Consider the following 12,935-nt stretch of genomic DNA (forward strand, 5'->3'; position numbering starts at 1 on the left):
AGAAAATGCTCTGCAAGGAATGATTTCGTACTGGCAGAGGTCTGGAGTTGCTCAGTTTCTTGCCTTTGTAGGCTGATTTTCCAGGCTTTCACCTGTCCTGCAGTTTGATTATGAAGAGTAAGACCTATCCCAGCTGCTAGTGCAAATCTATCTCCAAAGTCCCACTGTCTGCATTGCCCCTAGCAGATGTGACCCTAAATGCAGATGTAAGGAGATGGAGCTCACCCTTGTACCTCAGAAAGGCCCCAAAAGCTGCTTTAAGTGTGTATAAAACTGATTCTTTTGACTTCTGACCCCTGGAAATACGGACAAATTGCCATCCTGCTCAGTCCTGGTGCTCTATGAAGATGGTATGGATGAAACTGGCACATCAGGAGATTAACACAGCACAATTTGGTACCAGTCACATTCAGGTTCATCAGCAACGGTCTGAACCTTGATTCTTTGTGGGATTTCTTTTCAGACAGTGTGAATATATTTATAGTCGATGTTTTGAATCTCTAAAACACCACTGAGAAGATTTGTCATCTGTACAATGGGGAAAGCACCAGATGGACAAATGGCTTATTAACACCGCAATACCAGCATCATCTGGATGGCTTAACATGCAGGACGAGGTGCAATTAGGACACACATTTGTGCTGCTTGAAGCCAGAGTTCAATTTTCAAGGCTTGCTTGTTCTGATGGAACTTGCTCCCTGCTCAGCTTGTGGTGCTCAGCCTGAAGGTCAGCATCTCCTTCTCAATGCTGCCTGTTGCAGGAGCACTGGAACAGGTTGCCCAAGGAGGCTGTGGATGCCCCATCCCTGCAGGCATTCAAGGCCAGGCTGGATGTGGCTCTGGGCAACACCAGCATCCCCTGCCCAGCACCAGGGGTTCTTGTACTGGTGCACAGTGAGATGGAAAAGCCTGAACAACCTGATTGCAGCTGAGGCTTTGGCTTGCAGGTCTCAATAGAGAGGACTACTGAGAACCCTCAAGACCAACATCTTGCTGTAAAAAAGCAATTCAAAATATTCCAAGAAAGAAGGTGAGTCTCATCTTTCTTTGAGGCTGAAAGGAGACAACAGTAATTTCTTGCAGGAAAGATTGTATCTCTAGACCGGCATAGGAATAGAAAATAAATAGGTATTAAATTACATTTGGCTGTCGCAATGTAATCTAATAAAGCATCTGCTGAATCAATAGCCAAATCATTATCCAAGGCACACAGCGAGCATCCTTTATTTTTTGCTTCTTTTTTGCCCTTAAATTTGAAGCACAAGAAAAAGGTTTTCACATTAGCATGCTGCAAAGCAGCAAAGAGCTTGAAGTCTTCATAGGAAGAAGGCAGGAAGAAACAAGCCACGCTTTATGCAAGTGTCATCTTCCTCATTTGAAACGTGTATTTTAGGAGTATTGGGAAATGAAGATCTTGCATTTAATGACTGTCAGATCTGTCAGCTCTGCTGAGCTGTCTGACGGAGCAGACTGCAGAAGGCGGCTGTGTGCAGGGAGAGGGGAAAGGCAAGAGAAGGCTCTGAGCAATTCTGTTCACCTAATTGAGGCTCATTGGAAAGAAAAACCCCCAACAAACTGATGGAGCAGCTACCTGCTGAAAATGCAGCTTCATTGAATAGAATGAGATCTGCTGTGTTGGCTGCTGCTCATGGTTGCAACTTGCATGGCACAGACTGCAGCTGCCGTTTGCAAGCAGAGCATTCCTGGAATCAGGTTCTCTGTAATATATTCATTAATGCAGTGTGATGGAATAGAAAGTACAGTTATAATATATTTCTAGGACGCCAAGCTGGGAAGAGATATAAGCAGCACAAAGGGCTGAATTACAATTTAAAATGATCTTGAGAAATGGGCTAAATGATCTAAAACGGATTGCATGAAACTCCCCAAAAAGGGAAGTGCAAAACTGAACTAAAAGTGAAATGAAGTGCACAAAGCAGCTGGTAACCTCTGCAAAGCACTGTGATAATGTGGGTGAACCCCCCAGGCACAGAGCTGGCCAATGCTTTACTTTTGAAATGAAGTCGTCACCCCACAGGGCAGCAAAGCAATACAGGTTCCTTCTGGCTGATGGAGGTGAGGAAGGGATTCGTTGTGGTCTTCTTTGGATGTTGTCTATTTGCAGGGTGCAGGCACTTTGCTCCTTGCTTTGCAGATGGGGCAGTTCCAGAGGCTGTCAGCTGTGCTCTGTGCAGCAGCAGCACTGATGGGAAGCTGCCAGCTTCCTCCGTCTGCTTTACAGGCAGAGAGTTCCTGATTTCTTGTTCCTTTTCCTTAGCTTTCCCAGCACCTTCCTAGTTTACTGATTGACTTCGTGTTTGCTTTGTAACTGCAGTACTTGGTGTTGGTTTCATCGAATCATAGAATGGCCTGGGTTGAAAAGGACCACAATGATCATCCAGTTCCAACCCCCTGCTGTGTGCAGGGTCACCAACCAGCAGCCCAGGCTGCCCAGAGCCACATCCAGCCTGGCNCCAGGCTGCCCAGAGCCACATCCAGCCTGGCCTTGAATGCCTGCAGGGATGGGGCATCCACAGCCTCCTTGGGCAACCTGTTCCAGTGCATCACCACCCACTGGGTGAAAAACTCCCAAGATCCAACCTAAACCTCCCCTGTCTCAGTTTAAAACCATTCCTCCTTGTCCTACTTAGTGCTTAAGTTTTAGTGGAACCATTAATAGGAGGAACAGGAATGTTACAGGCATGTCTTAGCACTTCAGAAGCACTGATATAAAGGCATCTGCGCAATGCCTAACTTGTTGTCAAGCCTGAGTACGAAATATACACGCTGTTGACTGAAATAAATTGCTCACGGGATGTTTTATTGGCTGTTCTGCAATGAGATGAGCAAGGAGGATTGCAGAAGTTCAGCCTTCCTGAAGTGGAGTGGGGTTTCATCCAGGAAGTGTGCACCTTCCTGGTGCAATGAAGCACGGCAGGGTTTGTTGTTGTTCTTTTTTAACTGTTCACCAGCAGTTGCTCTGATATTTGACTGACTCAATTCCCAGCCTTTGGATTCCTCCAGCTCTGCTGCTGATGCACAGCTCTGACTCAGGGATTCACCACCACTCATTTGATGCAACTTCAAGACTCGTGCTGGCTGAACCCTGCCTGATGGAGGAGGAAGAGCAGAGCCTTCAACTGTGCCACTGCTCCATCCAAATCCCCCAATTCAGTCTGTTTGTGGACCCCCACCCTCCAAAAGGCAACCCCAGCTCTTGCAGCAGAGTCCGTCCCCTATGGGGAAACAGCTTTGAGGAACTCTAGAGGGTTAAAAAAACACAGCTCTGAAACGAGCCCTGGGGGAAAAGTCACATGCACCAGGAAGGTTTTGCAAGTCAACGCTCGTAGCGCTGGGTGATGGGAGTGCGGAGGTGCGAACCCTCCCCTGCAGAGGGACCTCCCCAACCTGCGGGGCACAGCGATGGGCGGTGTGGGGCAGTGAGGAGGAGGAGGGGGCAGAGTTTGCACCCTGAGAGCGCTGCTGGATGAGGTATGGCTCTGGTGGGCTCTCCTTAAATAGGACATAGTAGTGGAGTTAGGTTGGATGGGGCTCGGAGGGGTCTGTAGGGGCAGGGAGGCAAATGGAATTGCTTTGTGTTAAGATAAGAGGTGTGCTAAGATGCAGAGCCCTGGGGAGCGCAGGGATGGAAGGCTTTGAGGGGCCAAGCTCCGTGCACAGGAGCAATGAGAGGCAGTGGAGCCAAGCGAGGTCTGTGCTGAACAAATGGCTTAAAGCAATGCTGCCGATGGTTCTGGGCACGGCTGTGCTGGGGAAGGACTGTAGGAGCTGCCCTGGATGCTCCCACAGGACTCAGCAGTTTCCCATGTGCCTGGGGCAGAGAGCCCTGCTTCAGCTCTAACTTAATATGACAGCTTGTAATGAGCTTTCCCTTCTGTCTCCAGCATTGGGAGTGGGTGCTGAGGCCATTCCCATGCACAGCACACACCTCTTGTGCAAAGTGCACCGAGTTTGGCTCCTGCAAGCGTTGAGTTTCCAGCCTTTGCAGTTTTGTTTTGTTTTCTTCTTCTCTTCCCGTGCCTCAGTTTCCTGTCTGACAGTCCTTGAACTGACGGCAGTCCTGGCTTTGTGCAAAGGGGTGATTGCAACAACAATTAGTAACAGGAAAATGCAGTGGTCCTTTTGGAAGGGTTGGACTTAGTGATCCCAAGGGGTCTCTATGATGAGGGACCCTCAAACCACCCTCCTGGTGCAAAAAGGTGGAGTTAAGCTTAAAATTAAACGATAGCTTTGGCAGCAGGGTTGCAAAAATGGAAGATAAAGAACCTTCAAAGTCTTCCATGCTCTTGGTTGGAATAACCACCCACAAATCCTTGCATCATTCCCTGGGGAACCCATGGGAAATGGTGGCTGCTGTGGGGGTGAAGATGAGCAGAGCTCCCCACGTTGCTTCCTGCTTTGCTGCTGCTCTCCTTTGCTTGGGCGGGTGCAAGGTTCTTCCTTATCTGCACCGTTTCCTTCCTGTGATAGGGAGTTCCTATGATCCGAATAAGCAAGAGGAAAGCCTGTGCACGTTGCACTGTTAGCACCTGAGTGGTGGTAACATCACAGAGCTCGGTGCTCTCAGCCTTTATTTGCTGCCTCTGTAAGGTTTTTGAATGCTTTGCCTTCCTCTTTTCGGGGCTAGAAAATGCTGCCGTGCTTATGGAAAAGTGGAATCTCAAGGAAGTCACCAGTGGGAGTCTGAATGAGGATTTCACAGCCTGGTCCCTGGTGAGGAGAGGGAGCTGCCTGCTGCTGGGAGATAGGGGAGATCTCCAGCAAGTGCTGAATTGCTGACCCTACAGCCCAAAGTTCCCAAGGAGCAGAGCCTGCAGCATGGCCTATAAGAGCCAGGCTGATGGGATTGAGGAGAACAGCCCGCCTTCCTCCATCCTGTATTGTAAGAGTGATTTAAAGGAAGGATCCCTACAGTGGGTGAAAGGTAAGTGTACAGGGTTGGACCGGAGGGTCCTTCAAGATCCTCTTCCAACATTGGCTGTTCTATGGGTCTGTGAACTTGCTGGTGACCGAGAAATGCAGTACTGAGCACAGTGCCAATAGAGACCTTTAAACTGTTCTTTGCAAGTGAAGAAACCTTTGGGATTCTTGCTTCACACTCATCACCTCCTCTGCTTAATCTGGGGATTAACTTCAGCAAAAAAAAGTAGGACGTTATTATCCTGGAGTTTCTAGATGCATCTGCTCTTCCCTTCTTCACTTGAGGCAGTTACACCCTATCGTAATGCAATTGGCACAGTTAACTTGGAACCTCCTATACATGAGCAGTGATGAGATGGTGAGGATGGAGGATGAAAGCAGGGCAGAAGGGAAAGGTGAGTGTATGCAGCCCTGGGGCCAGTGCAGCAGCCTGGGGGAGCACTGAACCCTGTGCTATGGGAGCAGCCGTAAGGCATGGGGCTATCCCCAGAGATAGGGGGAAAGCTGGATGAAACGTTGGTGAAACAGGATCTCATGTGAACACACCACTTTCTTGGCCCTCATCTCTTCCTCTTGGCATAGCTCAGCTTGTGTAAGCTCTAGGGGAACGCCAACCTTCAGAGCACGTCATGGCAGTCTGTGTTGTCAGCCTTCCTTTCACCACAGGCTCCTGAGCTGCTGGGTTTAACAGCCATGCCAAAGCTGTGCTGCTGACCTCTCTGGGTTTTTGCAGAAGCCCGCAATGGCCAAGTGCTCATGGTGCTCAGCATGGACAACACCTGCTCGGCTGCATCCTTTGACATGGAGCTTTGTGCAGAGAAACTCCAGTCCCTGGGGGTTCAGGTAAGCTCTTCACCTATCATCTCCCCTGGCAGCCCATTGCAGTGAATGCTGGCTGGGTTGATCCCGTTTGCACCCAGATCACACTTTTTTAAGTTTCTTTTTTATTTTTTTTGGTGTAAGGTTGGTTTGTTTCAGTTTAATTTCAGTCTATTCCTCATTGACTTCAAGACAACTGTAATGACCTTGGCTTAGAGCTCCGTGAAGAAACCCATTCAGTGCAGGTTCAGCTGAAGAGCATGAAAGCACTCCGATGTGCTAGAACATCACTGGGACAGTCTGTCTCGTCTTGTCCTTTGCCATAAAAACATGCTTTTCTCTTATGACTTTCCCTGCCCTTTGCAGGGAGATATCACTCACTGCAAATGAGGCAGCACACAGTGACAGCTGTAGCGATGAGGCTGGAGCCTGAGCCTGTGCCCTCTGCACACATCAGGTCTGCAGTGCAGGCTGTGTCCCATAAGGACTGTCTGAGCTGTTCTGATGGAGCTGAGGGCCCAGTGAGCTGGGGGAGTGCTGGGACACCGCTGTCAGCCATAGGGTTGTGTAGTGCTGCATGGAGCTGGGAGCTGGACACCATGATCCTTTGGGTCCTTTCCCACTCAAGGCAATCTGTGATTCTTGCTCTCGGTTTCCTGAGCAGGTGGAAGCGGGTGAATGGAGGAGGCTGATTGAGGAGGCAGTCCTGAAGCCTGAAGTGAGGCGGTACCTCTTCTACAACTCCAGGGCATTCCAGATTGCCATTGCTGTGGTAAGGATGCTGGGCTCTCCCTCTGTTTCCCTGTCTTTTGCTTTGTTTTTAATGCAAAGGCTGGGTTCTCCAGTCCTTAGCATCCTCCTTGAGCCCAGTGTCCATCTCCTGTAGCTGAGCAGCCCCTTCGCCACCCTGAGTGCTCTGACAAGAGAGAGACTATCACAAGTGTTATCAATATTCCTCAGTGGGCTCATAGCTTATCTAAATGAAAGAACTCAACCGAAAACGTCCCTAGATATGAATCATCATTAATAACTCAGTTTGTCTTTGATGATTGCGAACTTCTTATGATAAACTAGTTCTCGGCCCTTCTTAGACCCTTCTCCCCTTGATTTGTTATTGGAAAGAGCTCATGTCCTCCCTCACCTCCTGAACATCCTAGGCGACTTAATTAATTTATGGCAAGGTCTTTTCTTCCCTTGACTTCTCTCACTCCTGCAGTTTTATGAGTGCCATCCATCTCTCTGGGTTCTCACAGATTTTCTATATGTCTCTCTGGACAAACATTTACACCACGGTCCAGCTCTGCTCCTTTGGGCACTACTGGGAGGCCAGCGTGCTGGTGACTCTGGTTGCAGTGGCTGTCACTGTGGTTGTGATTCTAATCATTGACCACCGCCAGAGGAAGGTGAGCTGACCCAGGGAGCGTGGGGAGTGAGTTCCCTGCCATTGAAGTGTTGGGATATGCAGCTTTGGTACATTCTTTCCTAGATCAATATGAACACAGATGTGCGGCTGGCAGCTGTCAATGAATTCTTTATCAAACACAGCTTAATTCTGGGGATTACTGATGACCTGGATGGGCCACGCAGCATCCTACAAGTATCCTTTCTGTGCAGAATAGCCCTTGGGCAGCTTGATGTGGTGAGGGTCAAGCAGCCCATGGCAGTGGGGTTGGAACTGGATGATCTTTAAGGTCCCTTTCAACCCAACCATTCTGTGATTCTGTGATGGGGAGAATGTTTACTGATGCAGTAAATCCTTAAGGCTTTCTAAGATTCTTTTCTTCCTATTGGGTGCTGTGGAGAATTGGGTATTTTTCTTCTCCCATCCATAGGCATCAAAATATACCCAAAGGCTGCTGGGAAGAGTCTAAATGACTGAAGTGAAATTAGTCCTTGGGGCAGACAATTATTCCTAAAGCCGTGTGATGTTTACATGGCAATGATGAGTCTCGTTATGAGAATCACAGCAGTGTGCCTATGGCAAGATCTTAACAAACAAACCAACCACAGAAGAGTGGAGTCCCAGTTGTGTTATTCCTTGCAGAGAGAGATTTAGGTTGGATATAAGGAAGTTTTTTACACTCAGGGCAATGAGGCACCGCACAGGATGCACAGACCTGGTGGTGCCCCATCCCTGCAGACATCCAAGATCAGGTTGATGGGGCTCTGAGCACTGATGGAGCTGTGGGTGTCTATGAGCACTGCAGGGAGTGGGACCTGATGGCCTTTAAGGTCCCTTCCAACTCAAACCATTCTATGATTCTTGACCTGCTCCTCCCAGCTCTGGTTTGTGCACTTCAGCCCCGAGCGCTGCCTTCAATCCCTGTCAGCTCACATCATGGAGCTGCGGCAGGCACAAGAGGTAAATGACCACCCTATGGCCTGTCTCTGCTGAAAACTGGCAGCTGGGCAAACTGGGAGGTGGACAAACAGCATCTACTGGTGCATCAGGAATTGATTTAGGCCCTGTGGTGTGAACATAGCTGGGTAATCAACTGTGCGACTTTTGGTAAAGGAAAGTCGCCAAGGGTAAATGCTGAAGGCAGGTGTTACTGTCTGAAATAGCTGACACCTTGAGCTGTCCTCTGGAAATAATGAGATAGCCTGAGGAATAAATAAGCACAGCACCAGGTACCTGGATGGGAATTTTGTCCTTTGGAAAGTCTTCCTCTTTGTGGGTATGTAGATATCTAAACTCTGCTGCCCAGTTGTGGCTACATGACAGGAGGTGAGGGGTACAACCCCCGAATCTTGTTCTTTTCTTGACTCCTGGGAGGGTAGTTTTGGTAGGAAATCATGTTCTTTGTCTCCTTGGGTCCCCCAAACTGTCCTTCTCCTGCAGCTGGGCTGGCAGCACAGGCTGGACCAGCTCTGTGTGGTGATGGAGGTGGCTGTTCCTGCAGCAGAGGACACTTCATGTGAGGAATCACCTCTCTTATCTGGTGGGGAGAGCTTCAAGAAAGAGCCCATGATGTGCAATGAGCTGCTCCATCTCATCCCTGAGGGCCCCCCAGAGGTAATGAGGAATACCCCCCTATGGGCAGAGCACCTTCTAGGCATGTTGCCTCCAAACTCATGGCAGTAGGCATCGCCCATGGGGTACAACACCTGCAAACCTAGAGGTCCCCTCATGCCATCTCCAGTCCTGACAGCACTAAGCAGTTCGTGCTTATGGCCTTAATGCTGTCTGTTTTATGGGCCAGACATTTCCTTCTGGTCCCCATTTGGAAGTAGTTGTCTGCTAGGATCTGGTGCTTGTGTCTGGGCTGAGTGTGGCTATGCTGAGCCCTCATCTCTTCCATGGAGCATGCCCTCAAATGCTCGTGCCATGCTGAGTGACAAATGTGTCCTCATTCCTGCTCAGCAAGAAGCTTCGAAAGAGATTATTTTGATTTATTTCACAGTTTTCTGCTTGCTGTTACTAAATGAATTCAGTGCAGGTGACATCCCTGTTGGTAGAAGCTCTCCAGCCATCTGATGGCAAAAAAACCCAACACACCCAAAAGGAGATGATGGCAGAACAAGAGGGTCCCCGAGCAGCCTGGCTCCCAGCCACCCCATCCCAGCCCTGGGCTGGCTTTGCTGCCTACCCCCAAGCCTGACATGTCACTGTGCTGGGGCTCAATGTGCCAGCACTGCTGAGCAAAGGGGATGTGGAACAGTTATGTATCTGTCCTTTGCTTCTGTCCTGATTCTGTTGGACAAGAGCAGTGTTTGAATGAGGCAGACACTGACCCTCTCGTGCTCATTCCAGGTGATGGCCCAGCAGCTCCTGGTGATCTTCAGTGCCTGCTACGTGCGCCTGCTGGTCAGTGGCCGGCTGCCCCATCCTGTGGCCACAGGGCACATGGAAAGCAGCAGCGTGCCCTGCCCCTGCCAGTTCATCCAGGCCTCTGTGCTCAGCACAGAGCATTGCTGTCTGCTGGGCAGGGGGCTGCGGGGGGCTGAAGGGCAAGGACAGCAGTGTGAAGAGGCAGAGGAGGCTGTCACAACTCATCCTGGACTCCTCTGGAAGAAAGAGTGGAAATAGGACTCTAATAAAGCGTGCAAACTTGCCATGCATTCGTTACTGCTGTGCTGTAAGCCCACAAGCCATTGCACTGGGGTGTCACCGGTTCGCTGGGCACAGGGGTGGTACAAAACCAAGCTCTCACATTTTATGCTTTGGCTGCTATTACCTTCTTGGAAACAGTCTGAATGCAAAGTCAGTGGGAGCACAGTTTGTTTTTACAGTATACAAATTGGATTCACTGCTGGGACGCAATGGCTCGTGCATTGGCCACGTGGAATGATTCTTGGTATGGAGTGCTGCTTGGAAAACCTCCTGCTGGGTCAGCATGAGGGAGTCAGGCCAGACTTGGAGCACAGCAGCTCTGCAGCAGAGCCCAAGGAGTGGACGAAGCTCAGCAGCTCCCATGCTGTGTTTGGGACATCACTGTTGCCCCCACATCACAGCGAGGGACATGGCATCCCCAGGGAGGGACGTGGTGTCAGCAGGGATGGATGCAGCCTCTTATCCACAGTGCTGGGGGGTTGCTATGGACCCTCCATTACTGCTTCCCTAATTGCAGTAAGCACCCAGCAATTAACCGGGTGTTAAGTGTTGAGTAAAGCTTAACTTTACTCAAAGGAGGAGTTTGATTCCTCTTGCTAATGCACCCTGGCACCTGCCGTGCTCTGGCCCTATTGCAAGGCAGATGGTTAATGCCTTGCTTTTCCTTCCTGTGCTCTTAATTAAAACATCAGTGATGAGAGGCATCCCTTCCCCCTCCCAAGGATCCAGCTGTTCTATGGGAAATGTGATATTCTGGGAGAGTTTACAGGACCTCAAAGCACACAGCTCCCTCTTACATGGCAGTGCATTCTGTTACCCAACAGTGCCAGGTGATGGGAGGTCATAAATATCCTCCCAGGGAGATGTTGATTAGTGGGGTATCACTGCCACAGTGGGGTAAGGCTGCATCTCCCTCCTTTTTGCCTCAGAATAAATCACTCTCTGGGCTGCTCCATAGGTCTGGGTGGTGGCTCTGGGTGCTGCTGGCAGCACAGGATCTTCAGTCTCTGAGCTATGTAGCTGTGGGCTGAGGGGAAGGGGACAACAGGGCACTGCATCTCATGGTACTGCAAACCCATGGCCTGGGCTGCTGAGGAAGAAAGTGCAAGATCATGGTGTGAGATAGAAAGGAGATAACATCACGTGGTCTTGTTCCGGCGTTTCATGTTGGGAGGTTTGAGAAAGCTCTGATGCACAGGGCTGAAAGCTGTAATTTGGCACAGAGAGATTTACATCAGCGGGAGCCCTGCTGTGCTTTTGTGCAGTGCCAGTGAAAGGCCAGGGCTTGGATGGATGTGAATCACAGAACAGCTTGAGCTGGAAAGGACCCTAAGGGTCATCAAGTTCCAGCCCCCAAAAGCATGGAGCACAATCTTTGCTCTTAATGCTTACTGACTCCCCATCACATCGCCAGACATCAGTGGAGCCTGCAGGAATGAGTGATGCAAGACCTGTAGGTGTGGTAAAATTCAAGTCAAGGAAAAAACCCAACCCCTCCACATCCTCCTGCTGCTGACCCTCCCAGTCCTGCCCCAAACCCACAGCCACCACTCCCTTCTGGAGGACACATCTTCCCATCACAGAATGCTTTGCCAGGACAGGAGCAAATGGCTGCAACACAGCTTTGTGTTTTAGCAAGGAGAGGGTGAGCAGCTCTTCCAAAGCTTTGCTTACCAAGCCTTTGGTTTCCCCCACTCCAAAACTAATGCAGACAAGCGTTGCCCTTTGCCCAAAGGGTGTCATAGAACTGGTGTGTCCCGCTGTCCCGGCTGTGCAGGGACATCCCTCTAGATGGTGCTAAGCTAAAGAGAAAAGGGTGGCCTTGGAACTTGTTGGGCACCGCCAGGTCTGGGATGGGAGAACATCTCAGGTCTGTTGGTGTCAGCTTCTGCTCATACAGAGGAGGAAAGCTTTGGCTGAGTTTCCCTTCTAAGAATGGCTCATTTCCACTCATGATGAGCCCAGAAACTGCCATTAAGAGCTCTAGTATTTGAAATCCATTATCTGGATATGGTTTTCAGAACAGTTCTGCCCCTTTGTAAGTGGTAAATTATGTTCATAACTGCTCAGCACTTTGCCTTGAGCATCCTTGATATAAATTGCTACTATTAGTGTAAAGCTCAGCACCCAGCACTCTGGTATTGTGCGAAAACCATGGTGGTGATCAGTGGTGATGGGAGCCCTGAGCGTTTCTGAAGGTGAAATACCTCATTTTCTTCTTTCCTTCCCAAGAAGGGCCATCACCTCTGAGATACGTTACCCTCACATTAATCCTTGGGCATCCTCCAGACAACCTAATGCCCCTCTCTCAAAGCTCTCAAAGCTATGGACATTAACCGTGACCCCAGCACACTGCCTTGTGATGGTCAGCAAGAGGCACAGCGTGCAGCTGTAAACACAGGGCTGCTGCTGTTTACTTGAGCTCTGAACAGCAGCCACAAGCAGGCTGGGATGGAAAACTGCATTGGCGTCACCCAGGGATGGAAGCGTCAGCAAATGTCAGCTACTCCAAACAAAGCTGTCCTCCCTGTGCCCAGCATGCAGGGGATTGGGTGGTTACAATGTGCTGGAGGTGGTGAGGCTGTCTGAGATGGCAATTACCAGACAGGAGAAGGTGTTTTGGAGCCAAAGCTGGCACAGTGTTTTTCCAGATGCTTCATTCTTGGCATCAGCAGTGGGGGATTCCTGCTGAATCAAACATTCCTCACTGGCACGTAGCACCTTGATGGCCTCTTTGCCAGGACACAGGTCTTGTTTTGTGACAAGCCGATTCCACCAGCTGCACAGGGCTCTTCCTACCAGCCTGGATGCAGCAGTTGCACAAAACACAGCAGGTTTCTGAAGAACTGGTCCTGACATCTGTAAGTCACACAATGACGAAGGTGACCGCCAACCTTGTATGGCAAACCCCCCATCACGCTTTGGCTGCGCCTTCCCCATCCCTCATTACTCGGTCCAGTTTTCTTTCCAAGCTGTGGTTGTGTTTTCCCCCAATGTGGGCATCAGAAGCCACCAGTATGCACCAATGCCAAGCTGGGTGAGAGATGGAGTCCCCACTCCCTCACCATTGGCTTCATGGAGCACGCAATGAATGTAATACAAACTCCTTCCCTTCCCACCG

The 12,935-nt window shown here is 50.0% G+C and overlaps 1 protein-coding gene across 4 annotated transcripts; it reads left to right on the plus strand.

Moving 5' to 3' along the window:
- Positions 1–3,125: 3,125 nt before the first annotated feature.
- TMEM268 (transmembrane protein 268) lies at positions 3,126–9,816 on the plus strand. Of its 4 annotated transcripts, none has more exons than XM_032448119.1 (9): positions 3,129–3,492; positions 4,649–4,945; positions 5,675–5,784; positions 6,425–6,532; positions 7,059–7,163; positions 7,247–7,357; positions 8,042–8,122; positions 8,603–8,776; positions 9,515–9,816. In XM_032448119.1, exons 2-9 carry the CDS (start codon positions 4,840–4,842, stop codon positions 9,788–9,790), a joined length of 1,071 nt encoding a protein of 356 aa, XP_032304010.1. In that variant the 5' UTR covers positions 3,129–3,492; positions 4,649–4,839; the 3' UTR covers positions 9,791–9,816. The 4 variants fall into 4 exon arrangements, with proteins under 4 accessions (XP_015734322.1, XP_032304010.1, XP_015734321.1 ...); XM_015878834.2 differs by having other exon boundaries at positions 3,134–3,492; positions 7,014–7,163; XM_015878836.2 differs by lacking the exon at positions 8,603–8,776 and having other exon boundaries at positions 3,126–3,492; positions 7,014–7,163.
- Positions 9,817–12,935: the final 3,119 nt, after the last annotated feature.

Source organism: Coturnix japonica, chromosome 17 (assembly GCF_001577835.2).
Source record: "Coturnix japonica isolate 7356 chromosome 17, Coturnix japonica 2.1, whole genome shotgun sequence".
Taxonomy (NCBI): Eukaryota; Metazoa; Chordata; class Aves; order Galliformes; family Phasianidae; genus Coturnix; species Coturnix japonica.

Coding starts and splice junctions, on each gene's coding strand:
- TMEM268 (XM_015878834.2), top strand. CDS start 4,840: ATGGCCTATAAGAGCCAGGCTGATGGGATTGAGGAGAACAGCCCGCCT. Junction 7,164..7,246: donor TTGACCACCGCCAGAGGAAG/GTGAGCTGACCC, acceptor ATTCTTTCCTAG/ATCAATATGAACACAGATGT. Junction 8,777..9,514: donor TCCCTGAGGGCCCCCCAGAG/GTAATGAGGAAT, acceptor TGCTCATTCCAG/GTGATGGCCCAGCAGCTCCT.